General features: G+C 38.5%; 2 protein-coding genes across 6 annotated transcripts in view; one reads left to right on the plus strand and one right to left on the minus strand.

The window, feature by feature from the left end:
- Positions 1-27,068, plus strand: part of CRYBG1 (crystallin beta-gamma domain containing 1) — a 97,771-nt gene that overhangs the window by 58,298 nt on the left and 12,405 nt on the right. For all 5 annotated transcript variants that reach the window (XM_064508846.1, XM_064508845.1, XM_064508847.1 and 2 more), the window contains 15 exons: positions 3,302-4,754; positions 4,840-5,016; positions 7,538-7,585; positions 7,741-7,859; positions 9,230-9,392; positions 10,342-10,481; positions 13,369-13,495; positions 13,827-13,862; positions 14,253-14,395; positions 15,113-15,239; positions 15,331-15,476; positions 21,650-21,776; positions 21,947-21,979; positions 23,721-23,830; positions 24,106-24,235. In XM_064508846.1, the coding sequence (XP_064364916.1) occupies positions 3,302-4,754; positions 4,840-5,016; positions 7,538-7,585; positions 7,741-7,859; positions 9,230-9,392; positions 10,342-10,481; positions 13,369-13,495; positions 13,827-13,862; positions 14,253-14,395; positions 15,113-15,239; positions 15,331-15,476; positions 21,650-21,776; positions 21,947-21,979; positions 23,721-23,830; positions 24,106-24,235 (3,079 nt within the window). The remainder of the gene's footprint in view (positions 1-3,301; positions 4,755-4,839; positions 5,017-7,537; positions 7,586-7,740; positions 7,860-9,229; positions 9,393-10,341; positions 10,482-13,368; positions 13,496-13,826; positions 13,863-14,252; positions 14,396-15,112; positions 15,240-15,330; positions 15,477-21,649; positions 21,777-21,946; positions 21,980-23,720; positions 23,831-24,105; positions 24,236-27,068) is intronic.
- Positions 13,858-27,068, minus strand: part of RTN4IP1 (reticulon 4 interacting protein 1) — a 52,125-nt gene continuing 38,914 nt past the window's right edge. Inside the window, exon 9 of the mRNA XM_026119903.2 lies at positions 13,858-18,269. Within this exon, the coding sequence (XP_025975688.2) occupies positions 18,189-18,269 (81 nt within the window). The 3' untranslated portion in view covers positions 13,858-18,188. The remainder of the gene's footprint in view (positions 18,270-27,068) is intronic.

Here is a 27,068-nt window from a genome sequence, read left to right on the forward strand (position 1 = left end):
TAATTATCCTGCCCTGTTAACAAGTCATTTTGCTTTGCTTGCCTCAGTCTGGTGCTTTGCCATCAATCTTACATGCTTGACATGGCCATTTGGACAGTACACTTCAACTATGTGAGTCACCATCCATTTACAGCTATAGTGGGAGAGATTTAACTGCTTCCTTCTGCCAATTAGTTGTCTGGTGTAGTCTGAAGAGAAGGATATCAGTATCTCTCTTGTGCCTGCTTCTTCCTGCTAGCAACTAGTTTGCAGGTCAGCAGTGGATGGTAGTGATCAGCCATACTAGACTGTGGGAAAGTGTCTATACTCTTAGGTGAATCCATCTTCCAGTGTTTTCTCCCATACAACGGGGGGGAGACTTAAAGGATCCTAAAACAGCACCTTTCCTCCCTCTCTTCTCCCCTTAACAAGTATGAAAACACAGTACTTCTAATAAGACATATCTTTTAGCTGCATTTAAAATTGATGTCTCTCAGTGTGGAGGAAAAAAAATGTAATGAAAGGATTAGTTACAGGAGGCCAGCTGTAGGGGATGGAGCTCCAAAACAAAGATTTCTATTGCTCTTCAGTCTCAGCTGCTTGTCTCTGCTGTTGCTGCCACTGTTGCACAGAAATACTACAGAGTGTAAAATATAGGTAGAGGAGGGCTAAATTTCCAAAGCCTGAAACTATACCTTTCAGGTGTTAACTGTTCATTTAAACAGGTTTTAGGTGTGGCTGATAAACATCAGTGTTCATCGTTAACCTGCTTGTGTGTCAAGGCTTACAGGAATGGGAGGATTTTATTAGAAGATCTGTTCTGTTACTTTGAAATGCCCATAGTAGTGCAAGTTACAGACTGACAAAATGAAGGTATGGAAATGAGTCAGTAATGATGACTAGGCCTTTAGTGATACCTCTAGAAAATCCTGGTAGAAGGAAAGGATAAGTGCTTTTTTCCTCTGCAGAGAAAGACATGAAGAGTCCTGGTGGACAGCAAGTTGAACATGTGTTAGTAGTGCATCTTTGCAGCAAATGAAGCTTAAGTCTGTACTGGGCTACATTAGCAGGAGCACAGCCAGCAGGTCAAAGGAGGTGATTGTGCCTCAGTATTTGGTGCTGGTGAGACTATATTTGGGTACTGTGTCTGGTTGTGCCTCTCTGTCCCTTTCCAGCTCTCCTCTCTTGGTACAAGAGAGATGTTCGCAAACTGGAATGAGTTCAGCAGTGGGCTGTTAAGATGGGTAGTGGAGCTGGAGCATATGATGTATGAGGTGCAGCTGAGGGAGCTGATTTGTTCAGCTGGGAGAAGAGAAGGATATGGGTAGATCTAATAATCATCTACTACCTAAAGAGAAATTATAACGGCCAGATTATTCTCCAAAGTGAGCAGTGAAGGGACAGGGGCTTGCAGATTGCAACAGTGAAGTTTCAAGGAAAAAATAATTCACAAAGAGTAGTTAACCTGTTCCAGTGCTTTCTCAGTAAGGCTGTGAAATCTCCATCTTCAGAGATATTCAGAACTTAGTTGGACAAGGCCTTCGGCAACTTTATCTAACTTTGCATCTAGCCCGGCTTTGAGCAGGGAGTTGAACTAGATAACCTTCAGAGGTCCCTTCTGACTTAAATTCATCTTCAAGAAAGAGAAAATCCTAGAATAATTTAACTTTAAAAAATTTAGGACAAACAGGCATACTGCAAATGAAAAGTAGTGTCTAAATATCATGAATCTTCTGCTGTGTGATAGTTCCCTCCTCACCTCTCCCCTCTTGCACATACTGGCACTGTATATTAAGGAGACTTTTTTCCTAATTTTAGACTTAAATTTCCCAAGTTTTCATTAGTCCCTATTTGAAGTGTGGCCAGAGTTGTTTATACGTATTTGAGTAGGCGAGTCGTTAAAGTGAGCAGTCAGATGGTCTTCTCCTAAAAGATGTGATGATTGCAGCACTGTTATTTTCTGTACTGGTTCTTAGATAACTGATTTGGGGTTCCTTCTACTGTTTCAGTAGGTTTGTTCCTCATGCTTTTCTCAAGAAAAGAAGCTTGTGCGGTGGAAAGTCTTGTCTTGTTAGGGTTTACTTTCTTACTTGGGCTGGGTTTTGGGAGGAAGAGGGGAAAGGAGTGGTCTCTCCTTTTAGATTGTTCATGTTAACTCACTTGTACCTCACACTTCTTGGACTAAAGAGCTGTGTGGCTGCTCAGCGAACACGATATGTGTAAGTAACAAAGAATAAAGCACTTGACAACCATTGATTGATAGGGCATATGAAACTTTGGAGACTGCCACAAGTTGGTTTCTTTTTATCTTCCACCATCATAGATTTTACACAATGCAGTTTCTCACTATTGAATGCATCCAGATTCCTCTTTGGAGACCAAGTCTGACTCAGTGCTAGTGGGCTGCTTAACACTCCTTATAGCTGACTAACAAATTTTGAAGACACCTGCCCTGCTTTTTCATAGCTGTTCATACTGTTCCTGTAGTATTAAGTGACATGGACAGATTTATTTATTTTTTTCCTGGGTCTAGCTATTCAGATGAAAGAGGTTTAAAACATAGCTGCACAGCATCACCCTTCTGCCTATAGTACACACTCTCTCCAATCTGATGGAGAAGTTGCTGTAAATATTCCTCAATTCAATTCTTGTAAAATCAGCAGGGTTAGTTTACACAATTTAAACTAAGTGATTTTGCCTGAAGGAAGTAGAAGAGTCCTCACATGCAGCGTTCTCTTAGTCAAATGGTGTTGAGCAGCTGCAGTGGACTGGGGGCAGTAACATTCTCCACCAGCACTAATGAATCCAGAGAGGTCTTTCACTTGATTTCAGGCTGCTTCTGCAGTATAAGAGCTACAAAGAATTAGGGCAGATGTCTTCAAAACTTGTTGCAAAGGTATATTCAAATGTTAACCCAGTCATTATCACCTTAATGAATTGGGATTTGTTTCCTAAACTCTGTGGGGAATTGCATGTATATAATTCATTCTGTCTATTTACTATTAAATTTTAATGTCTGTCAGTCATAAGTAGTTAAGTTCTCTGCCTCATTTGTAGATGCTGTAGGCTGCTGTGTTTTTTGTTTTACTGAGCGTTACAGAATTACATATGTGTTTGTGAAGTGTATTCTTATTTAGTGTCTAATTTTTTTCTCAGTCATACAGCTAAGCCTTTTTTAATTCTTCTCAAAATACTGAAATTTAAACTGAATATAATTCTGGAAATTTTTCATTATAATACTACATTTTATTGTTTAAAAGATGTTGCAAGTATTTTCAAGATTAATAAAAGCTGTAACTCTTTATCACTTTGCCTCCTGTAGTCCAGCCAAACCGAAGAATGTGGAGCTGAATTTTAAAGCACCTACAAATCAAGACAGTTTAGAAAGTGAGCAGGATTCTCTTGAAAAACCAGTTAATAAAACTAACAGCAGCATTGCCAACAAAATTTCCTTGTTTGAAAGTAAATGTGGCAACCAGAGCCAGAGGCCTGCTGAAATCCCTGCTTCAAAAAATAGTACTGTACCAAGCACATTTGTTGGCAGAGCAAAGCTGAAATTTGGAAAACAACCTAAGGAAACTGAACAGCCTGATAAAACGTTAAATAAGCAAAGCAGTCGTCAGAGGTTATTTGAAAATGGCACGACAGACAAAGATAGCACTGCAGAATTAAAAAGCAAAAATGAAGAAGGGTCCACATCTTATGAGGATATTGGGAAGGCAACAGAACTTAAAGTAAAAGCTGCAATATCCCTTTTTAATCAAAATAGCAGAATTGATGGTAGTGGTATCTCTCTGAAGCAACCTGATCCAGAATTAGCCACAGCTAAAAAAGAAAGTTTACCCCTTAAACTGTCTTTGCACTCACCCAATAAGAGTGAAAATACTCAAGATACTTGCCACCAAAGTAACAACACAAGCTCAGAATTTTCCAGAAATGAAGAAGAGGTGCTCTCAAACACAGAGGTTTTATCACCTTGCAGTGATGACAAATATCCTGTACAAGCTAATCACTTTTCTAGAGAGTCAGAATTTCAGAAGATGGAAAACGGAGATAAAAAGGCAAAGCCGGGAGATTCAAGCTTGCCAGCCCTGCAGTATCATGAAAATAGTTCAGATAATATATTGGTGCCAGAGCACGATATCAACGCACAAAAGAGTCCAAGCAAAACTTGTAATGGTTCTGCTGAAGATGATAGCATTTTTGATTCCCCATCTGACATGAAGAAGTTTGCTGAAACAATAAAAAACTTGGACAGCTCAGTGTGTTTACCACAAAAGAAGAAAAGGTCAAAGCTTCCCAAATCACCAGTACCCCACTTTGCAATGCCTCCAATTCATGAAGACAATTTAGAGAAAGTATTTGATCCTAGTGTATTTACTTTTGGTTTGGGACTGAAGAGGGAGAAAGCACAGGATCTTTTACCAGCCCAGCAATTTAAAATGCAAAGCTTGGAAACGATAGCCAGAGTCAGACCCAAGCGTGCATCAACAGAGCAAAGCATAATATTCAAGTCCCTGCAATCATGTAGTAGAGAGGAAACTGCCTTTGCTCAGGAACTAAATGGAAAAGAGAGTAATGATAGTACAGATGGTGAAGTTAAGAGATCCCGGCTTGAAAAAAGCTCACTTTTCTCAAGCTTGTTGTCATCTACATCTAAAGAAAAGTGTTTTATTCCTTCTGTGACATCAGTAAATAACACGACAGCCGATTCTGCAGGGATGCCTCTACAGCAGGATGCTTCTGGACCATTCAATATGTCTCAAAAATCTGAGGTAATAAAGACCATTCAAGAAATGTAACAGTGTAAAATTTTGTTTAGCTGCTGAATGACTGTTAACTGTGATTTTTGCAATTCAGTCTCTTTCAGATATGAAGTTTCCAAGTCATGTGGAGAAGTACATGCAAGCAGATAGTGCAAAAAAAGATCTAAGTTTACAAATGTGTAACTATGGAAACCCTGAGAAAAGTTTCTCCAACTGGTTAGGGACAGGCAGATATGACTCAAATGTCCCCACTGGCTTATTAGATGTGGATGTAAGTATTTTGTTGTTTAAAGTCTGGAAATTTATTCAGCTTTTACTTTCACTATAGACAATATGTATATATTGTTTTGCTTTGTTTCCCGTCATAGTGGGACATGCACAGATTACAAATAGTGAGTATAAGTTTTGTCTGATGTTGGCTACACATGGAAATGAGATGCATGTCTGGCATCTATTAACATGATTATGTTTCTGTATGGTGCTCTTATTCTGAGCCTCTTCATAAATATGAATTGATAGACTGTATTTTTGAATATGTCTTCAGGCTTGAATTTTTCTGTTTTGAAACAAAGCTCATACTACTGCCGTATTTACTGTAAATCAGGAAAATACTTTCTGTGAACTTCAGGAAACTTGCGCCTGCTTTTTTTCTTGATATTAATGCCTCTGCTTTTCCAGAACACACTGCACTGTTAAATGGGTAAGGGGGAAAACTTGTTCAGCCTTGCAATTCTGCTCCCAGTATTTCCATGCATTTGATAGAAAATACATATCTTTAAGAATGCTTTAAAAATTGGGTAATAGTAATGGCTGAAAGTGCCGCCACCTTGGCGGGATGTCCCTTTATCTATTTTTGAGCATCTGTTCATTGTGACTGAAGGCACACCTACTTGCTCCCTCAGAGGCGACTGTGCACTAATGCAGGAGAGCTTCATATGTTCTATTTTCAGAATCAAGAACAAATACTTTGTAGTATCAGTTATTTCTGTGGATGAGGGTCTGTACTGTTACCCAAGAGGCAAAGTATCATCAGAAGATCTCTGAACCACAGGAAGAACTGTAATATCAAAAATTTAATAGCTGTTAATGTGATCTGTGGAATTGGAGGAGGATATGAGAAGCTTGAAGTACTTTTCAAAAGTAAATGATTATCTGCTGTTCCTGTTGTACTAAACGGTGGGGCAGAAGGAAGTAGTAGAAATAACTGCTTTCTCCTTCACCTTACAGAAAGGAGTCATCCATGCTACCTTGCAGTTTTGAGGATGGAGATTTTTCTCTCATGAGAAGTTTTTTAATTAGCGTGGGAGTGAAAATTAGTTTTTATTTTGCAGCGGTGCACACTTACGCTGCCAGTTAAAAATGAGTTCTTACTCTGGAAGGTCCAGCTTGGATTTCAAAACCTGGGTTTGAAGCTAAATGACTAATACCCATGCTGATTTTTTTGCCACTTATGCTGTTGCCCCTGAGTGGGTTTCTATATTTCAGTAGATTATGGGGGGCTAAGGTGGTAGGGGATATACAGGCACATAAGCGTTTGCTCTCATGGAAAGCCCAGTTAGGTTCCATAGGGTCCAGGACTTTTGCAGCACTGTTGCTGACCTTGAAGTGTCTTGCTCAAGTTAGAGAGGACCTGAAAATGTTTGTGTGATATGTACCTGCTGTGCATCCTCTGCTGACTAAGATGGTGATGATGAAAAACTTAATAGGCCATGCAAAGGAAAAGAATAAAGGCAGCCTAAAACAATGGCTGTGACGTTCCTTCAAACACGGAGCAGGTTCTGACTGGAATTGAAGCAGAGGCCAAAAAACCAGTCAAGGCTCAACTTGTTTTGATGATGCCTGCAAAAACCTCATGGTGGTTAAGAACTCTGTCCTGAGACCACTGGCTGTCCTGGCTGCTGAGTAATATATTCTCATCAGTTCCTTGCACATGTTGCTGGCTATCTTGGACTGTGAGATGTTTGGGGCAGGATCTGTTTTGTGTTTTGCACTTGCATAGTACTTAGTGTAATGGGACCCTGCTCCAGAATGAGGGCTTTTGGCCTTGCTAGGAAACCAAACACATAATTGCAACCCTTTTAAAATCTGTTTTAAGATTACAGGATACAACCACAACTTTTCCTGCGTATTCTATATCATAAAATTCACCACTGACTTAAAACTATTGCATTTGATTTTGTATACCTGAAATTTTTTTTTTTTTGTTCTTGCCATCTTCAGTCTTTCATTTATTGCACAGAGCCTCATACTTTCTGAAGAATGCATACCTTGTTACAAGGTGTTCAAAAGAGAATTGATTATGCTAGTTAGTTCATATGCCATCATATCTCCTCCACTCTTTTCATATATTCCTTGAAAAATAATTTTGTGCTTTATGGATACCAGACACTTAAACTTTCTTTAATATCTTTAAGACTGTAGAGCATGTGCCTTCATAATATCAATTTTCTAAGCTTTCTCCAAGGATGTCTGAAATTCCTGGAATATCTGGGAAGCTGATCAAAAGGATTCTAAAGCATTCCAAGTCTGAGACCACTTGGCTTTAGTGAGACAATAATCACGTGTTTATTTTAAAAAAGTGTAAATTTGTATATTCATGAGAAAATACTGCTCTTCAGAAGGAAAACAGAACAGAAGCGGGAAGTAGATATAGATGAAGTGTTCTCAAGTTTTTGCTATTCAAACTAATTTTAATTTTCTTTCACTAACTTACTTTATAACTGAGCATCTTAATTGAGTGGGTTTTTGGTTTGTTTTGTATTTGTGACTTTTCTCTCCCCACTGTCTATTAGGCATTTTCAAGAAATGGAAAAAATAAAATCAATCCCAGACCTGGCAAGGTAAGATGAGTTTTCTGATTTTTACTGTTTCTCATTATATTGAGAAGCATAGCAAGATAGAATTTATATCTTTCTATCTACATAAATATGTGTATGTGTGTTTGTGTGTGTATATATATACATACATACACACTATTTATTTATTTCTAATACAGCTGGTGATATACAGTGAATCTGACAATCAAGAGAATGGTATTGAAGTTTTCCATGATGTACTGGATTGCAGTTCTTGGGTTCTGTCACCAGCAATTCTAGTTAAAGTCATCAGAGGATGGTAAGAGATACATTTTTACTCTGTATTGTTAGGCCTGTCCTAGCAAGACTAAAAATCCCTTGGAACAGAATCGACATGTAGGTCTGCTTTGCAAAAGGCAATGTAATGTAGATACCTTTGAGCTAGAAATGCGGCATTTTACCTCCCGTAGTAGGAAGTCTTGTACTAGCTAACCTACTTTGCTGCAAAATTGGAGTGAATGTGGCAGTCTGGTATCCAGTGGTGCAACACTTCAGCAGGCACAGGGGAGAGATGACAGATTCTCTCCACGTGTGCTGCCCTTTGACTCCTCTCCTCTTTATGGGTTTTTGGGTAGTGTTGTAATTGGACTAAGAGGGGGCTAGTGAGGGATTTTGAAGCCAGGAGTGACAGGGGTTTGGCTCTTTTAATCTGGGTGCAGAAGGTGAATTCCGTGTATTCTGTGTCCAAAGGTATGAAATGGTGCCATAAGGATAACTGAGTGTTTCTCTGGTGAATCCAGAAGGAATTTTCGATTTTTCTCCAAAAGCTAGATTGTCTGAACAATTTTTTCTTGTGCCTTCTTTGTAGCATGAACAGAACAGCCATTATTACTGTGGTTAGCATGGCAAGTCAAGTTGTGGCCAAGTATCAGGCTCTAATACAGGCAAATAGCAGGTTCTCAAAAAATCTGATAGCAAGCTGGAGACGCAAGGACTAGCTGTAGCAGGAGATACTGGGAAACACATTGATAACTGTTTAGCTTCAGAAAACTGGAATGAAGATCTTTTGATCCCTGCGAGCCAGGTCTTTCTTCTTTCTTTTCCAGTGTGGTTTTCAGTTGCACTGGGGGACTGTTTCCCTTCCACTGAGAGCTCCAGGGGAGGGTTTTGTATTTGCAGATGGATATAGTTTTCATCTAGTTATACTATCACACCTGCAGGTAGCAATAAAGTTGTGCTTGTCTTTTGAGCAGCCTTACATCCATACCAGGCCCTGTGGGACTTCCTGCTGCTGTTCCCAGGACCCAAGTAGCTTGTGTTTATACACAGTGCAGCAGTCTGCAGTGTCAACATATTCTGACTGATTAATTGGTTCTGATTACTATCTCATGCAAAAGTATAGTATTTATAAATACTATTTCTCCTGTCCCAAACCATCAGTTTAAATGGGTGGAGGACTTTTTGATGAAATCAGAAAGTCAGCGGCAGGCATCTTTGCTTTTATCACTCCAGAAAATATCACATGCGTCAGAAATGACTTGCATCAGCAGTGTTGGGTGAATAAGCTGTACTGGGGGGAGGGAATTCTGAAATAATACTTCTTGTGAAAAGATTTCTTAAAGGGGAGCATGGTTTTTACAAATCATATCTGATAAAGTACCATTAAAAACAAGACTCTCTTATTTTAAGCTGGATACTTTACGAGAAACCAAATTTTGAAGGCCCCTCTATTCCTCTGGAAGAAGGAGAGCTGCAACTCACTGATATATGGGGTGCAGGTACTTCTGAAGAGCAATATGAATGCAGATCTCTAAAGCCTGCAGTGATTGGTTCAATAAGACATGTTGTTAAGGCAAGTAATATAATAAAAGAAAATCTGGTGTAGGTCTTACTGTTTGGTGATGTTTTGTATTGACAGAAGTAGTTGTTGGTGTACTAAGGCACAAGTATAACATGAGATACAAATGAATGAAACAGTCTTCCAGGTTGAATTTCTGATTTAATAACAAAATGGATGATACTTGATCACAATAGGAATTCCAGTAACATCCACTGGAAAGCGAGGACAGAAAGAAAACTTAGTGTTTTTCATCAGAATAACCTTCAAAATGCTATTGAAATTTAATATACAGTGGATGTTTTGTAACTTGGTAAATCTCTCAAAATCCCAGAAAGCCATCAGTAAGTCCATAGGGTCGTATTTTCAAAAACAGATGTGCTTTTTGTATATACACAATTTACACCTGTGCAAACTTCAGCATAACAAACAAACCTTGTTTGATACTCAGAAAATACCCCTGTATGCGCAAAATGGGGATTTAGCACACACTGTGGAACAGTGTGCTTGCACATATGTTTTTCTATATGTACTTTTAACCTACTTTTAAGTAGTTAGCTTTGCAGGTTGTCAAAATAAGCGTGAGCTATAAAGATACTGGACTGGGAAAGGAAAAGGAGGAATATATTGCTTGTAACTACAATTGTTGTTTAAATTACAGTTCTTTTCAAGAATGGCCTGCTTGATGTTAAGTGGTGAAAGAAGATGCATTCCTGCCTACATGGCAGAAAGTAAATGATGTAAATGTCGGTTAGAGATTGACTGACTGCTGTCTCTGTCTATACAGAGACAGGCAAACAGCTGGCTTAGTTATGTTTTCATTAAAGGTATCTAATATAGCAGTAATTGACAACAGGGGAGATGATTTCAAATAAATAGAAGTTTCAAAACTGATTTAGTTAACCACAGTCGTTACAGAACTCACAGCATGGATGAAGTGATTATGGCCATCCTCATTTTTCAGGATTACAGGGTTTGCCGAATTGATTTGTATACAGAACCTGAAGGGCTGGGAATCGTGACTTCCTTTTTTGACGACACCGAGGAAACAGGCGTGTTTGGCACTACTCAGAAGACCTGTTCTATGAAAGTGCACTGGGGCATGTAAGTGCATAGTTCTGTGCGAACGTGTGCTGCTATGAAAGGAATTTGTTTTAAACCACTGGTTACACCTATCAGACATGCAAGCAGGAAGAGTATGTTTACTCTAGTCATATATTTTGGTAGTGTTTGTTGATGGTAGCATTAGGACATCATTGCAATGCTCCATCCTTAGAGAGGCTGATCTCCTAAAATGTTTTGTGTTGGAAGCAGTTTTTCTTCTGTTTGTAAGGGGGAAAGCCAGAGTAACCCTGGTGCTTTTGTAGTAAAGGAATGAATTTTTCTCTGCTGCTCTTTCTCATTCAGGCAAACTTATCATCAAAAGTGAGAGTGGGGTGGTGAAACATAGTGATAAGACTACATTTTCTACTTGCTTTCTTCTGTAAACCTGAAATCACCATAGTTAAAGAAGAAAATTTTAAAGATCTTGTATTATTGTATACAATTTACTGTTATGTGTGGACTTGGAAAATCAATTTTAATTGGTGTTTTTTTAATGGTGATGTTTAGGACATGTATGTTATGTTACCTGAAAATATCAAGCCCTATAAATTAGGGACTTACTGTATGTCATGAATTAAGCAAGCTTTAGTGAAAAAGGAGACCTCAAAGGAGCAACACAGATATTACACAAATAATAATTTCAATGACTTAATAAGCCAACCTGTAGATCAATACTGAAAATATGCCTCAAAGTGGCACTGGGAAAAGTGTGCAGAAGAGGGTGACTGCTTCCAGAGAAGGTACGAAAGTGAAGCCACCTGCAATGATCTTAGATTCTGCAGAACATTTTCAAGGCTTACAGATATTGGTTGTTACCTGCTGCCTGTGTCGTGTTGGACACTAGTACTGTATGCCTGTCTACCATTTGGTTCTGATTAATGTGTGCTGTTGCTCACATCTTTTGCATGTGTGATACTGCTCATATCGAGTGTTCTAACACTTCTGTCAATCTGTCAATAAGTATTGTAAACCACTGCAAAGATACATTCAGATAAACTGATGAAGGGGGCATTTTAGTTCCTAGATAAAGGATATTTTATCTAATTAAATCTTTATGCCTTGATTTGAAGGGGAAAAAAAAAAAGCAGCATTCAGGTATATAGGAAAACTTTAAGATGTTGCCCAAGTAGTTATTTCTCTGACAGAAGCTTTTTTCTGTGGAACTGTGTGTTCAACATAACTTGTGTTTGCTAGCAATAACGAAATCAGAGATGTTATTTGGATGCTGAGTAAATCTGGATGAAGTCAATTAATAAACTTTATTTCTGTTCCTCACTTAGAAGCATTCTTGTGAATAGTGAAATAACAGATCTTTGGGAAAGGAGTCAGGGCCTTTGCACATCCATCAGACTTCAGACTGGTCCTTATTTTGCATCAGTGTGAGAGTATTTTTTGCACTAAATCTGAGAAAATTCTTGCAGTCCAAATTTATTCAATGTTGCATGTGGATCCCTTAATGGAAGGCAGACTGTGTTGTTTGCATCAGGAAGCAAAATAGATGGCTGGAAAATAATCTTTTTCAGATATCAGTTCATGAGTCCTGTGTAGAAAGAAGCAGTTTCTGCCAACTGCATGCACGAGAAGTTAAGTAAGAGTTGCTGCTGTGTTTTTTCTATGTTGCGGGTTTTTTTCTTTCCTTCTTTAATTTACAAGTACTGCATAGTTCACATTACTGGCAGCTGATGGTTGGCTTTGATTCTGAGTCACTCTGCTATGTGGGTGTAGCAGTATCTTCTTAAGGTTTCCCAGTGTGTGCGCTTAATTCTTGTTTATTAAAAGCTACCAACAAGCATGAGGCAGTGCACCATTATCGTCTGATTGTGCTCTCTCCTGGGTCTCCCATGTGTTTAAATTCTGGCAGAGAAGTTGAGGGCTTACTATGTGGGGTCACTGCTTTAATCTCACCAAGCCTGGAGTCCCTCATAGCGTGTTTAGCAGTGTAACTACATGGAATCAGCAGTATAGCAGTATATGGAATGGTTGGCTTTAGATAGCAATAAAAGAAGAGCTCTTTATTTGTTTCCTGAAGTTTTATGTTGTCAACAAAGCTATGTCAACTTGTACCAGTTTCCATCAGCTAAGAATCTGCCTTTTAAGCATGTTAAAGTGGTGGATTATTTTAACATCTTTTTAATATCACCCGATTTGTACATTATGGTCTTTACATAATCAAAGGGTTGGCTGCACAAAGTGTTCCTGCTTAGTCTGAATTTTAAATTTAACTGGAAGAAATCAGTTGCCACCTTCTATGCAGAGATCAGCAGTATGTTTCTTTGTTTCTAATAAGTGATTACTGCTTACGATTTTTTTGAAAAAGCTTTGAAAATCTGCTGTTGCTCTCCCAATCAGGAATTTTGAAAATGATGACTTTCAAAGCAGACTGTTAGCAGGTGCAAGCCATAAGGAAGCAGATTTCCAAGGAGCTGGTGGAGTTTTTACATGTTACTTAATGCAAGTTTATAATTCTGTAGTGAACACAGTTTGGAACAAATCCAAGTCTAGGTTAGAAGAGATCGTTCAACTTCTAGAAAATTGGTTCTGTGCATTTTAAAGCTATTCTAAAAATAGTATGTAATAATCTTAAGTCTTGAATCATCAATCTAAAATGTCTGTTGCCCCAGATAAGACATGGTCAAATCCTTAACTGCCTGATTCACTGCACTGAAATCTTTCTAGCGCCGTTGAAGCAAAATACATGCATTGTTGGTGCTTTGTGCACAAGCACGGAAGTATATCGGAATACCAGCTTATAGCTGGGAATTCGGATAAGGACAAACAATTTTCTTAAGGGTGCAGTGATGTCCTTCCTAAAGTAAGCATATTGTCATGTTCTTTATTCTTTTTTTTTTCTTTTTAACTCTTTACTTTCCACTCCTCTCCGCTTTAGATGGCTAATTTATGAAGAACCTGGTTTCCAGGGAATCCCTTTAATGTTGGAGCCTGGTGAATATCCTAATTTAGCCTTCTGGGAGAAGAAGGAAGCCTACATTAGGTCTATGAGGCCCTTGAAAATGGTAAAATACTGTTATTACTTACAGTTACCTGACTTGCATTTATGCATTAAAAATAAGTTTGCTAGATTTTTCCAGGCTCACAAAAGTGTAAGTCTTTATAAACTCCAAAATTTGTTTTTTTTTTAAAAACTCTTTGACTTCCTAAATTTGATTATATCCATTTCTGTTTTTAATCTTATTTTTCTCTTGCACTCTTTGAAGAATGCTTCATCTTAAAGAATTCTGGCTGTTGTAAAGAGTTTATAACTACCTACAGTTAGTACAGACAACTTACTTTTTATCTCTCTCTCTCTCTCTCTCTTTTTTTTTTTTTTTTTTTTTTTCTTAATAGGGTGGTCGCAAAGTCGAATTCACTAGAGAGCCAAAGGTAAAAATCTGTTTATTTGATTGTCCACTTTATGACACATGAACTACACGTGGGTAGACATATTTATCATGGTGGTATCCAGCCTACTGATAATTTAGTGCCCGATCCTCCAGTATGTGATTGCACCATGCGACTGCAATTTCTGGCATACCTGTGCATCAATCACATGTGCATATGACAGTATTAACAGCCGTCTGGGTAGTGCAGATGGGTAGTGATATTCAAGTCCTCATGTTGTATCTGTAACCTCTTGAAGAAAGTAGAGAGATCTCACTAGTTAGTTTCATAATCTTGGCTTCTTTATGTGCCCATGCAAAAGAAACTGGCTGCTGTCAGGGTGTGTTTATCATGCCATCTACAACCTTTTATTTTACTTCATTTCTGCCACAGGTAATCATTTATGAGAAGCCTTTCTTTGAAGGGAGGCATGTGGAGATAGAATCAGAAATATTTATGCTCAATGACAAAGAATTGAAAGAGAAGACAGTGCTTCCGCTTGCATCAGTGGGATCCATGAAAGTCTTGGGAGGAGTGTAAGTATGGGAAAACATCAGTAATATTTGTCCTTCAGTAGATACAGTAACTCTGCAGGTTGGAAATTGTAGTGAATAAATTTCAGTGCCCAGTTATTATCCACATCTTCCTAGTTTTTGATTTTAGATACATGTCTGGGTTAAATCAACACATATTCACAGCAAAGGCTGCATTCTGGACAATACTCAGTATCATCGTGGTTTCACAATACTGGATGGAGGGATAGAAAGGCTGCCAAGCCTCTACAGCTACCTAACTTGGCTAACGCCCCTCTCGCTTGGCTTAGTGCTGGTTCCCTAGTTAACGTAGTTCTTTTAAACGCAAGGCATAGAATGGTCACCGAATTTCATCTGGCTTTGGTTAGAGAAGTACAGAAGGCTTCTCAAATTCACTTGAAGTCTTGCATCCATACATAACAAACTAGGAAAGGTTTTCTGTTTTTCATGCCCTCTCTCCACCTCACCACACTGTGTCAAACCAGAGTAGTCATCACAATGCAGCTGTCTTTACTTTGCTTACTTCTGGTAAAATTAGCAAAGATTTTATTAGACTTGAAAATATATGTAGTTAATTTAACATCAATGGGAAAAGTCTTTAGGAGATTCCTGTATTTAGAAAAAAAGTGGTGTGAAGAAAGAACAAATTTGACCCATCTGTGTATGCTCCATATCAGCAGGTGTCCATTTTCACACAGAGGCTCTGTTGTTGTTGTTTAGGTGGGTTGCTTATGAGAAGCCCAGGTTTGAAGGCCATCAGTACTTGCTGGAAGAGGGATCTTATCAGGATTGGATGGACTGGGGTGGTTATGATGAAGAACTGCAATCACTGCGGCCTGTTACTGGTGTAAGTTCCAAGAACATGTAGTAGGTATCTTCTGAGCACACTGAGACATCATGTTACATTTTCCTTATGTTGCTTCTCTTTGTTTTAACAGGACTTCACAAATTCCCATATGATAATGTACAGTGAAAAAGACTTTGGATCAAAGGGTTCCAATATTAATGTGTTAGGAATTATTTCCAATTTGAAAGACACTGGATACGGGCTGAGGACACAGTCTATAAATGTGCTAAGTGGAGTGTAAGTGATATTTTTAACTGCTATTTAATTTTAAACTTGCTGTTATGATTTTTAGAATATAGTAGTTTTTGCAAATGTTTTCCTGCTCTTTTTTTCCTTGCAATTTTTCCTGCTCTCTGACTTCTAATATCTATGTGGAAAGTCTTCAGATAAAATTTTCCGCCCTTGACTGCACAGTGTGCAAAGTACAGCTCATTGTTTTTGTGAATATGTGCAGTAAATCGGTTTTCTTCTCATAATGAGATCAGATGTTCCCAGGAAGTGCTGGCTAATTGATTTACAAAGTATGAAAGTATATGAGTTGACATGTCATCAGAGAGGTAAAAATGGCATGCTTTTATTGCTCAGTTTTCTTTTCTTTTCTCTCTCTCTTTTTTTAAACATCTTAACAGCAAAATTGTTATGGAACTAGTTTCCAGTTTTGACTGAGGCGTCTTGTGTTTGATCAGAGACAAAATCGTTAGCCCTTTTGCTCAGTTGTGTGCCTGTAAAATGGCGATAATGCTTCTTATGCTTACTAGTAAATTCTGATGCTAAACAGAATTTAAGGCAGTAAATCGGCATGTGTTCTTAGCTCACCTTTTGGACAGTGTTTTTTCACAGTGTTTTTTCACTATTCATGTCCTTAATTGAATTGTTCCAAAAGGTAACATTACTTTTACAGTGAATTCCATAGGTTAATAGTTTAATAGTAATACTTTTTTTTTTTTTTTCCAATGGGGTTCCCATTGTAAAAAAAAAAATCCCATAAATGAGAGTGGTCAATCAAAGTTTTGTCACGTGTGTTGTCACATGCAGTTGGTAAGCTGGTAGATTTAGATGTTCGATTTGTTCTGCACATCGGTTACAGATCAAGTTTCATGGCATTGTGGCCTGTATCAAAATATTTTGGAAATATTGGCTATCATGGCCCCAAGTATACAAAATTACTTGAAGTAGTAGAATTGAAAGTGCAAGACGTAGTTTCTCTCACTACCTGGTAGGCAGGTAACTCGCTGAAAGTGCTGCCCTACCTAACCACACCCAAAATCTTTCCTGTGTGTTATCTGTGTGATATCTGTGCAAGTTTTGTCTGGATAAAGACTGCAGAATCAAGCTCACAGTGCATTCCTAAGGAGTGCCTTTAATTGTATTTGAATGTGCTGTGACAGCTCTTCTCCCCCGTCCCTACCAGCCTGGTGCCCTTTGTAGCTGCTGTGCCCTCTTAGTCTTCTCCGATGCACAAGGGAGGTGCATGGGAAAGAGTCGCATCCTAAGGTTGGGAAGCAGATTGTGGGCTACCTATCACACCCACTGTGTAGCTGTTCCAGTAAATGTGACTGTTGCAGCTGAGATAGGAATCCTGCTCTAGTCTGTGTGTTTTAATAATTGAGTGACTTTTCTCTAACACTCTTACGGTAAAGGTGGGTAGAAATTATTAAAAACAAAGCCCTTGTCCCACAGGCTCTGCCACTGCCCCTTTAACTTTGCCTTCTAGTTTTTTAAAGATGTTAATTCCTCGTATCATACTGAAAATACTTAATTTAAAAAAAATTAAAATGTGAAGAATCCCTGAACCTTTCATAACATTTCTTTAAGTACTGGCGTCTGGGGTAAGCAGTTGTAGAAATAACTGGTAACATATGAGCTGTATTTCTCATGTAATTAATTTGCTTCTGTGCAATATAAAGGATGTATCAAAAGAAAGGCTGCTATTCTAGACCACAGATATCCCTGAACAAGTTCTGAGCTAAACTGTGTCTCTTAAATTCTGTGCTGAAGACAGCCCAGCTCTGCATTTGGGGAATGAGTAGTCCATTTGTGGGTAATTGAGAGCTAGCTGCATAAAATTTTCAGTTATTATTCTTCTGAGGAACGTTTCCAAGCAATACTTTAATGCCTTTGCTAAATCCAGTGTAAATAGATCTTGAAAAATATAGCTAAAGGTGGCGAGGGTTGCCTTCTTTTACAAAAAATGGGTAAATGCTTTGCTCTTCGCATTCTTCAGAAATAGCCAAGCCCAAAATCCAGGCTATAATTATTTTTCTACCATATTGCGGGGGGAGTAGGGGGGAGGAAAGCAATGCAGACTCTTTGAAAATGAGAGGCCTGCCTTTCTTAAATATAATTTTCATCTTTACTTCCAAATTGGCAGTATTGTAAATGGCAGAAAATGGAAGTATTAAGTAGCAACAGGTAACACCCTTTACAAGTTTAAGCAAGTACTGAAAGCAACTGTGTTGTACAATTTATCATTTCCTGTTTGCTTAGTAGCTCTTCATGCTTATATTTAATAGTGATCAAAATCATAGGCATTGCATGTTTTGAAATGTCTTTTCTTTATCTGTATTTTCAGTTTCAACATTTCAGTTGTGCTAAACTTGTGCCAATAATACTGAACGTCTTTTTGTCAATCCTTTTTCAGCTTGGTGAAAGAACTTCTCCAGATTTATTTTCTACATAGCTGTTTGTTTTACTGTAGCCCTGTAATTCATACTGTTTTTCCTTGAATTTTCAAATAATTAGCCTACAGTGCAGATTTGGCTGCCTCTAGTGTGTATATATAGTGATATTGTGAGAAGATCAATAGGTGATGAGCAGTTCTTATACAGGAGCCAGAATGTAATGTATTCTAGTGTACCAGATGCATTCGGGAAGGTAATATGGGTGAAACTGAAGAGATGCTACATACAAGAACAAACCTCCGCTGGGAGCTGGAAAGGGTAGGAGCCCTTAGGAACAGGTGGGAGAACATTGCAGACAAAGCCTCCTCTTTCCTCCATCTCTGATGTCAGCACTAATGTTCAAGAGAACCTTTAAAAGAATCAGAAAATTAAAATTCAGAGGTGCATGGGATCATGGGCACAAAAGGATCTTTATGCTACGTTATCATCTTGTTGCCATTCCTGTAAACCTTCGTGTGATAGAGAACCTGTTTTCTCTCTTTCCCATGAACAGAATTTGATCACTTCTTCCTCCCTGTTCATCATGCTACAAATCTGCAAGTGCCGGTTATCTCCCTGCTTCCCTCCCTGGCCCCACACGGTCTAGCTGATTAGCGTATATAGTCCAATTGAAACCTGTTGTCTCGGAGTAGTATTTAAGCTTTGAAGATCGTGGATTCTATTTCAGAGCTAAAAGAGCACTTCTGTGCCTGAAAACCTACTTCTTACAGCTATGCCATTTGGTTTAACGAAGGTGTTACCGTATCTTCTATACCTTGAGAGCGCAAAGTAGGCCCTTCTAGGAGGTTAATCTGTCCTGCCATAAGATCAGCATCTCAGCAGCACTAAAAGGGGGGGATTACTCCTCTCAGCTGATGTTAGAAAGCACCTACATGATGAGAAAGGCCAGCATTTTGAAAGCTAAAGTAAGGTGAATCCTGAGCTAACCAGGGACAAAGCTGTTTTTCAGCAAGTCATGAGTCACTGATTTTTTCATGGCTATTCTTCCAGACCTTATTTTGGGTTGCCTTCCTAGATACTGCATATGCAAGGCTTTTAGGAAAGATACTGTGAGTGCAACAGTACTTCTAGTTTGTAGATGACGCTCCTGGCCACATCTCTGCTTCCAGTAGCCTGGATGGTGCCGTGGAGCGAGGTCTCCATTGCCTTCTGGCAGCGACCTGGGGTGAAGCTGTTGCTCAGCCTAGCTAAGGCAGTTTCTTAGCTAGGGTTTACAAAACTATGGCATTAAGCAAACTCGCTACCTCTGAAGCAGAGTGGTTGTTGCCATGCTGCAGGGGCATACTGCTCTTCTTCCGGTGCTTGGCAAGCAAGAATGTGGCACTTTCTTTTAGACAGAGGCTTTGCCTTGCTCTTCTGGCCTTTCTGCTGGTTCAAAATTGGATTATTGAGGGTGTTCCTGAGGTCTGACTGAGCTTCAGCTGCTCCTGAATTAGGCTGCCTGTTCCTGTCGTTGTTATTACTGCTCTCAGCAGCTTGTGCGTCTTTTCAGATGTAGTGAAAAAGCGTGGGTATTTCACCAGTGAGCCCTGGCGCTAGCAAACCTCTAACCACATGGGCTGACTTGCATGGGAGAGTGGTACTGTAGATGCCATTGATTTCAACGTATGTGTGTGTCAAAAGTGAGATACATTAACTACTTCTGTATTTGGGCTTGTTAGAGGGGAGGAAAAGTAATAAATGCTATCAAGAGATGCTTAGGAGGTATCTGGTGCGTTTTATCATTTGCTTAATATCAGAAACATCTGTTTTCATAGATGTCAGTCAAGCTCCAAGTATGTGTGATAGTCATATCCTAGTATTTGTGCAGGGAAAAAGTTAATGAACATCCGCCTCAGAAACTGGTTAAGGAAACCTCATTTTCACAGCTTTTGATGCAAGTGGCATACAGGTATAAACACACCTGAGACATTTGAACTTTCTGCCTAATTTATTGTACATACCAATGTCTCTTTGATAAATCAGTATGAGATGATTTAGGAGTGTGTCTTGAAATATACCTTGAGTAATTAGTGCATAACTATCTAGAATAATTGATTATATCTGAGGCAAACCAAGAGAACAGTGATGAACGTGAATCACTATGTGAGTGCTTGCCATGGACAAATAATATGAAGCTCACACTCCCAGCACACACATGCTGATGTAACTTCATTTCAGTTTGAAGTTATCCACTTTTTACATTCGCAGAAACTCTGGCATTTGTACTTCGACTAAAACTGCAGCTTAATAGAATCTAATTGCTCAACACAGAAATATCATTTTATAGTGAAGTCAGATGGTGAGCGTTAGCCGCTGCTGTGAATTTAAAAATTCAATATAATTTCACTGCATTATGGTGCGAGTTTCTTCGTTAGTGTTGAAATTCTGTGAGGAGACTTGGCAGTAAGTGGGTTTTGGCATAACATAGCGTACACTCATTATGTGTAGTGTACTGGGTAAAATTAAAGCTGGTTGACTATGAGTAGATTATCTTGCAGAACCAGGAAGATATTCTGATCTCTGCATAAATATAACGAATGAAATGCCGTCGATAGTGTGCCAGTTCTAATGCCAGCACTCAAAAAAAAAAAAAAAGGGGGAGGGGGGAATGGAGGAGAGGAAAGAGTTTAAAAAGAGACAGAATTTAATTATCAGAAAGTCAGGAAAGCCTAGCACTGCAAGACTAAAGGATTTAGGGAGCTTATAACAAAAACAAAGTTAACACTGATGCGGGAATGCTTTATCCAGACTTACGGTGTGGAGACTGGATTAGAAGAGCCACATGATAGAAGGTTTCTTAAATGTAGTAGGCTGTGCCTAGCAAGACTGGCTGGTGGCAGATACGCTTCCGTAACCTCCGACTAGAAATGAAGTGCTGCAAGGGTAATTAAACACTGGAGAGATATATGTCGTATTTGGTAGCTTTTCTAATGTTTGAACTGTTTTATCTTGAAGTTCAGTGTCTTTGCAGAAAAATGTATTCTGACTGAGTGAAAAGTTAGGGGTTTGATGAAGAAATCTGAGAATCTGTGCCTCTGTCAGGCATGAGGTCAGGCTGAGTAGTCATAATAATTGCTTTGAACTTAAATACGTTAATCTGGTCAGATTTTGTGATGGTTTTAATGTTTAACTTCTAAGGAAGTTCCTGTTGCTGATGTCTGTGATTCCTAGCAGGGAACAGTCTGTGCTTTCATTAGCATAAAGGCCTTTTGTTACAAACTTTTATGGAATATATGTTTGCTTAAACACAACAGAGCTTTGGTAATACTGATTTTTAATGTTGCTTGTAGCTATCTTTATGATGCAGATGACTGACAGTTAATTGCATCCAAACCAGTGATATTCTGATATCTTTGTTTTTCTAGAAAATAACTTGATCTAGATAAAATAATAGAATTGTGAAGAGTCTCAAGTTTTCTGATGGGAGAGGGCTTTTTAAATACCTAGTAGTTCAGAACTTCTGGTCTGCTTTAGCTAGTTCACTCGCATTCATACTGACATAATAGTAGGCTGAATGTAATATTTTGTTTTAAAGTTATAGTAGGTTTTGGAATATATAGTTATAGTGTATAGAGAGATGCATAGTTTTGTTTGCTTAGAGTTTTAATAGCATCACAGTTTGAGTGATGGTACTAGAGAGGAAAAAAAATAAAACTATGTGATCTGTTGTTAGCATTAAGGCAATAATGAGCATATACTTTTGTTCTGGAAGAAGTATTGTGACCCCTTTCTCTCTCTCTCTCTTAGGTGGGTGGCTTATGAGAATCCTGAGTTTACAGGGGAGCAGTACATACTGGATAAAGGGCTATATCCCAGCATTGAGGCATGGGGGGGCAAGAATTGTAAAATATCTTCAGTTCAACCTATTGTTGTGGTAAGGAGTTTATTTTACACTTGTTTTGCACATTTCTCTGAAGTATTTGTGGCCATTTTTTTTTCTTAAATTCATTGTACACACACTCTTCAGACGGTAAGCTTTTGTATGCTTCTTTGTTATTTTAGCACTTCTTAACATCATTCTTTTCATTCTCCAAACTTTTGTAGGATATTGTTGGAAGCGAAAGGGGTAAAGTTAAGGTAAGACACTTCTCTAAATGTATGAAATGTACTGTATGGTGTCTGTTTAACATGTGTAAATAAAGAAATGGGATCAGCTTTTTGTCCACTGAAACACCCAGGTATTTGCACAGATGATTGACCAGTCAGATAAAGCGTGAGAACCGTAAGTGAAGGAAGGCTGCTTTCTGAATCTTATAGGTAAGGCACATTAAGGTCCAGGAAAGGTGGGATTTAATGTAGAGCTGTTTTCAGAATGTCCTGTATGCCCAGGCAGTGCTTTGGCTTGGCAAGTGAGCTGCTTGTGCAGCTCTGTGGAGCCCGCTCCCATCTATGCCAGACTTAAGGTACAAGGCACAGGCATCTGGAGTCTCCCCAGAGGCAAGGGCCCTGCAAGTTAGGTGTTGTTGTACATGGTGCAATTGTGACAGCCCTTTTTGAACCTAGTTTTTTGGTTAACAGCGCTGCTAGTGATGGTTGCACTCGAAAAGAATCTAGTTCACTCATAAATACTGTTTTCTGAGTTGTCATGCTTAAAAGTTAATGACACCTTTGCCACTAGAGAAGGAAATGGCAGAGACAACTTGTCTGTCCACTGAGTTAGTGTGTTTTTATGTTGGACCATGTTTATGTACAAGTACAAATACGTAGTTTTGACAATAAGATTGATGTGGGGGCTTTTTTCATCCTTTTGTAATTCTGAGCCTTTTCATGTTTGTGTCTCTACGACATTTTATTTTCGTTTCAGTCAAAATGGTGACTATGTCATGGAACTAAGAACCTGGGAGAAAAGTCTTGGCTGTCTTAATTTGCATTCTTAATTAGTAGCATGCCTCACTGAAATCTACTGTACAGGGATATGTATAAACTATGGGGAATAAAAATCTCAAGGCTGCTTATTTTCTGCTATATGCATGAAAAATTATTTACATCTATATATTATGTTGCCTATTAAGAGCTTATCCTAAGGAAACAAAGAAGTAAATGTCTCGCAGTCAACAAAATGCATCCCCCATCAGCATGTTCTCTTTGGAGAACGCTGTACATGCCTGCACTCGTGTCTCTGTTAAGAGTGAATAAAGCTGGTAGGCATGCGATAATGTGAATGACTTCCATGTGATCAGGGTTAATTATCCTCTAACCAAATTAGCAAGTTTGCTGTTTAGAATGTTTTCTTTTTAAAACAAGGACAAAAAACACCAAATGACTTATCCTGTCGCATCCTCAGAGTAAAGAACGAACTGACATGGCTGTAACTGTAGTTTAAACGGGACACATATATTCCCAGGGTAGATGGGCCCTATACCACGCCTGTTAGCATGCTGTCCGAGTCCTTTGCCAAGATTGTGTACCACTTAGGTTCTGAGAAATAAGTGGTTTTCATTTAGTGGAAAGAGAACGTATTTTGGAAATTAAATGCACAGTTTATGGCCCTTTTATTAATGACGTGCCAATTCTGGCCATTCTGTGGGGATTTAAAAATCTTTTCTGACAGTCCAAGGAGCTATTCTTGTTTGTCAGTGATTTTTAACTATTTTGTATGTTATTGAATGATTTATAGTTAAAAGTAATTTTTGGTATTGATACGTTGCTGTCTTGAAAAGGGATTACAACATTGATGAGGTATTTAAAATTATATGCAGCTGAGGGAGTCTAGATTTTAAGTAGATTTTAATTTAGTAACAGAAGTGATGATAGAGTCATGTTGCTGAAGGTTGAGGAATTAATTGTTTTTAAATGATATGTTTATAACTTTCTAAAGGTCCAGTTATTTTCAGAGCCTGATTTCAAGGGTAACTGCCAAATATTTGAAAAAAATACAAAATGTATTGATTCATTTGCTGCGAAGTCTTCAAAAATTTTAGATGGCAGGTAAGTGATTTTGCAGTATTCATACGACATAAAAAGACTTTTACTGAACTTGTTATTTAAAAAGCAACCACCTTTCTAACATTTGAAATGGTTTCACAGGCGGGGACTTAGAGAAAAGAAAAATGATAATGCTTTGCAGTTTACACATCATTTTAGCTTGTCAGGACAAAAAAAATTGTAGATAATGTTTTTGTCATTAGCTAAAGACTAAGAAACACTAGTATCACTGTAGTTGCACAGAATTCTTAAGAAGCAACTTGTTTTTCTTCCTGCAGCTGCATAGTGTATGACCAGGAAGAATTCTCTGGTAACCAGTATGTGTTAGAAGAAGGAATCTATCCTGATCTGACAGCAATGGGATGTTCACCCCAAGCAGTTCTAAAATCTTTACGGATTGTAAATATTGTAAGTAAAGCAGATAAGTACACCGATGTCTCTGATCTCCCCATTTTTGCAACAATAAAAATGATAGGGAGGCACAAACAATAAAGCAACACTTGTTTTCAATTCAGTAGCAATCAAATGTCCTGTCCACAGTCAGTGTTTTTGGCCTCTGCTGTTCTTGCAAAGGAGAGGACTTCACAGAAGCAGCTGCGTGGCATCACTGTTTATAATGACAACCTGCAAAAGGACTTCTGTAAAAGGAGTCAAGTATGTGTCAGACTTGTTATTTCCCCATAGAGATCAGTTAGAGTAGGTTGAGAAATATCAGTAGGACCATGTGAAGAAACATTTGTACTGCTGTCTTTGCTCTTTATGCATGCTAAAAAAGCAGACTACGACTATGCAGCCTTGCATGAAATACATGTAATTATAGAATACTATTGCTATCATCAGGGAAATGTAATTTGTGTTCATCACAGAATCATGCACCCTTCTAGATAAAGTAAAACAACACCTAATGCCATTTGGAAAAATTTGGCTGTTATTATGTGTGGCAGATACAAACCCAAACAACATTTACATATGTTGTAACTCATCAGCAGTCAAGAATGAGTTTGTTCAAGCCTATAATCAATCATTATGATAGATCAGTTGTGAAATCTGCAAGTACCTTTTAAGATCAAAGTAATTATTAACAAAATGTAGTCAAGTATTTAGGAATCTACTGCAACTAAAATGAAGAGATGGTATTTATTTTAAAAATGGAAGAGTAAACTGTTGACTGTCTTTGTATTTAGCAATTTTATTGTGCTCCGCTGTAATTTGGGTAGCTCATCAGCGATGTAGCCGTTGACTAAGGAGAAATAAAATGTGTCATCGTCTTTCATGTCTCTGGAGCATTTTGATGTATGATGTAAACAAACATCTGCAGTATGTCTGTCTTTGGAACTGCTATGCTGTCTGGTAGACAGGTCCTATTAAAAACACTGGAAGTGGTTCTAGCCAAGCTTAATGGATGATCGCATACATGAAGTAAAATAGGCTTTTTGTACGTTTTAAATCTCAAGTTCAAGGGTTTAAAATGCTTGTTTCATTCTGGAAGGATCAACTTACTCTTGGAAAATTTCTTCATGAAAGAGGATGTCATGTTAAAACATGTCATGTTAAAATTGCCAAATGGCAATTCTTTGCTTCTTGAAGTTCTTAAAGCTTACGAAACTTATCCTAGCCGTATGATTTATCACAGTTAGATAGTAGAGGAGGGCTGTGTCTATCTACAAATCATATACTGCTGCTTTCTTCTTCAGAGGCTTTCTACTTGAAGGAAAGAGGAAAGTGGGTCACTCTGTATACAGGTTTGTTTATTAGCAGACAGCTGTGCAGAGAATAAGAAGTTAGATCATGTTATACAGTTCATTTTTCCTAATTTTACAAAAGCTTGAGTTTATTATTCCAGATACCAGTTTCACCTCACAAATTTATTTTTGTTTTTTGGCAGTGCCAGTCTCAACACCTCCCCATGATTTTCCACGGTGTTTCTATACACAAAGCACCTTTTCTATTTTAATATTTCAAGCTACTATACTTACCTAGTTTAACTCCTTTTCAGAGATTCATTTCTAAGGAAATACACACACAAAGAAAAGGGGACACCAGATGCTTGGAAGTTAAAAGGACTTTTGTTCCTAAGCTCAAGGTTTTTATTTATTTATATCACCATATCTTTGCTGGATGGTGCTTGTTCTGCACGTTCCAAATAATTATGTTGCAGACAGAAAATACCATTTTCCATCTTAGACTTGCTACATGTTCTCTTCTCTGAATGTATTATAAAGACAGCTCTGTGTGTGGTTTATACTTAAACAGTCATGCTGAAAATAATTTTTTTAGCAAGTAACTCTGTGAAATAGCTAAACGTAGATATACATGGCAACCAGCTTCGTGCAGTGCAGTACATGGGAAGAACGCAAGTTATAGAACTTTTAGTTGACCTTGTGCTTCTTGCTGTGGGGAATGTTTTATGTAACAGTGTTGCTGCTGAATCTGAAAACGCCCAGAGTAGAAGGCGTGGTTGAAAGCTGGAGGATTTTCTTTTCTGTTGCTCTGTTTTCTTTCTAAATAGATTATTTCTGAAACATTGCATGTGGCTCGAGGGTTGCTCTCTGACCAGCTCTCTATCACAGAACACAGGTGCAGATCTGTAAAAGGGCTCAGAGTTCAGAGACACCAGAACATAATCACAGTGTAACTCTTCATGTTGGGCTCCTAACCCATGATGAGGCCTGGCAGACTGACTTGGTGTTAACCTTTTGTTGTGGGCATTAGTCTACTCTGATTTTTGGGTAAGGTAAAAGGACTAGCCCTGCATTTTCCACAGCCTAACAGTGTGCAGGCAAACAGGAAGCATAGCTCAGTTGCCATGTGATAACCTGGATGGCTGTTGAGATAATGGTGATGCTAATGTAATGTTCATCTGGGGTCTTAAACATCTAAAGGAAGATTAAAGAGCAATTTAAGCACTGTCTAGAATTGGTAAGCATCTAGATTTTTTAAATAAATGCACATTGAAATATATATATCTGCTGCTACATGTGTAGTGAACCACCTGTGCCTTGGTGTGGCCTGATTCGTGCCTGAGGCCAGCTATGAGTCTGTCTAGACTTCCTTTCGTGTCCAGAGTTCCCGATCCAGTCTGGTGTGTTTGGAGTATGCCCTAGCATATGCCAGCAGGAAGCAGCTCTTCTGGCCATAGCATCAGCTTTAGTCATGACGGGAAGGCTTATGAGAAGGAGAGTGGCAGGGTCATTTCTGTCTATGAGTATAAATTATGACACCAGGGAACTCAAATTTAATT

The sequence above is a fragment of the Dromaius novaehollandiae genome, chromosome 3, assembly GCF_036370855.1.
Source record: "Dromaius novaehollandiae isolate bDroNov1 chromosome 3, bDroNov1.hap1, whole genome shotgun sequence".
In the NCBI taxonomy this organism is placed as follows: Eukaryota; Metazoa; Chordata; class Aves; order Casuariiformes; family Dromaiidae; genus Dromaius; species Dromaius novaehollandiae.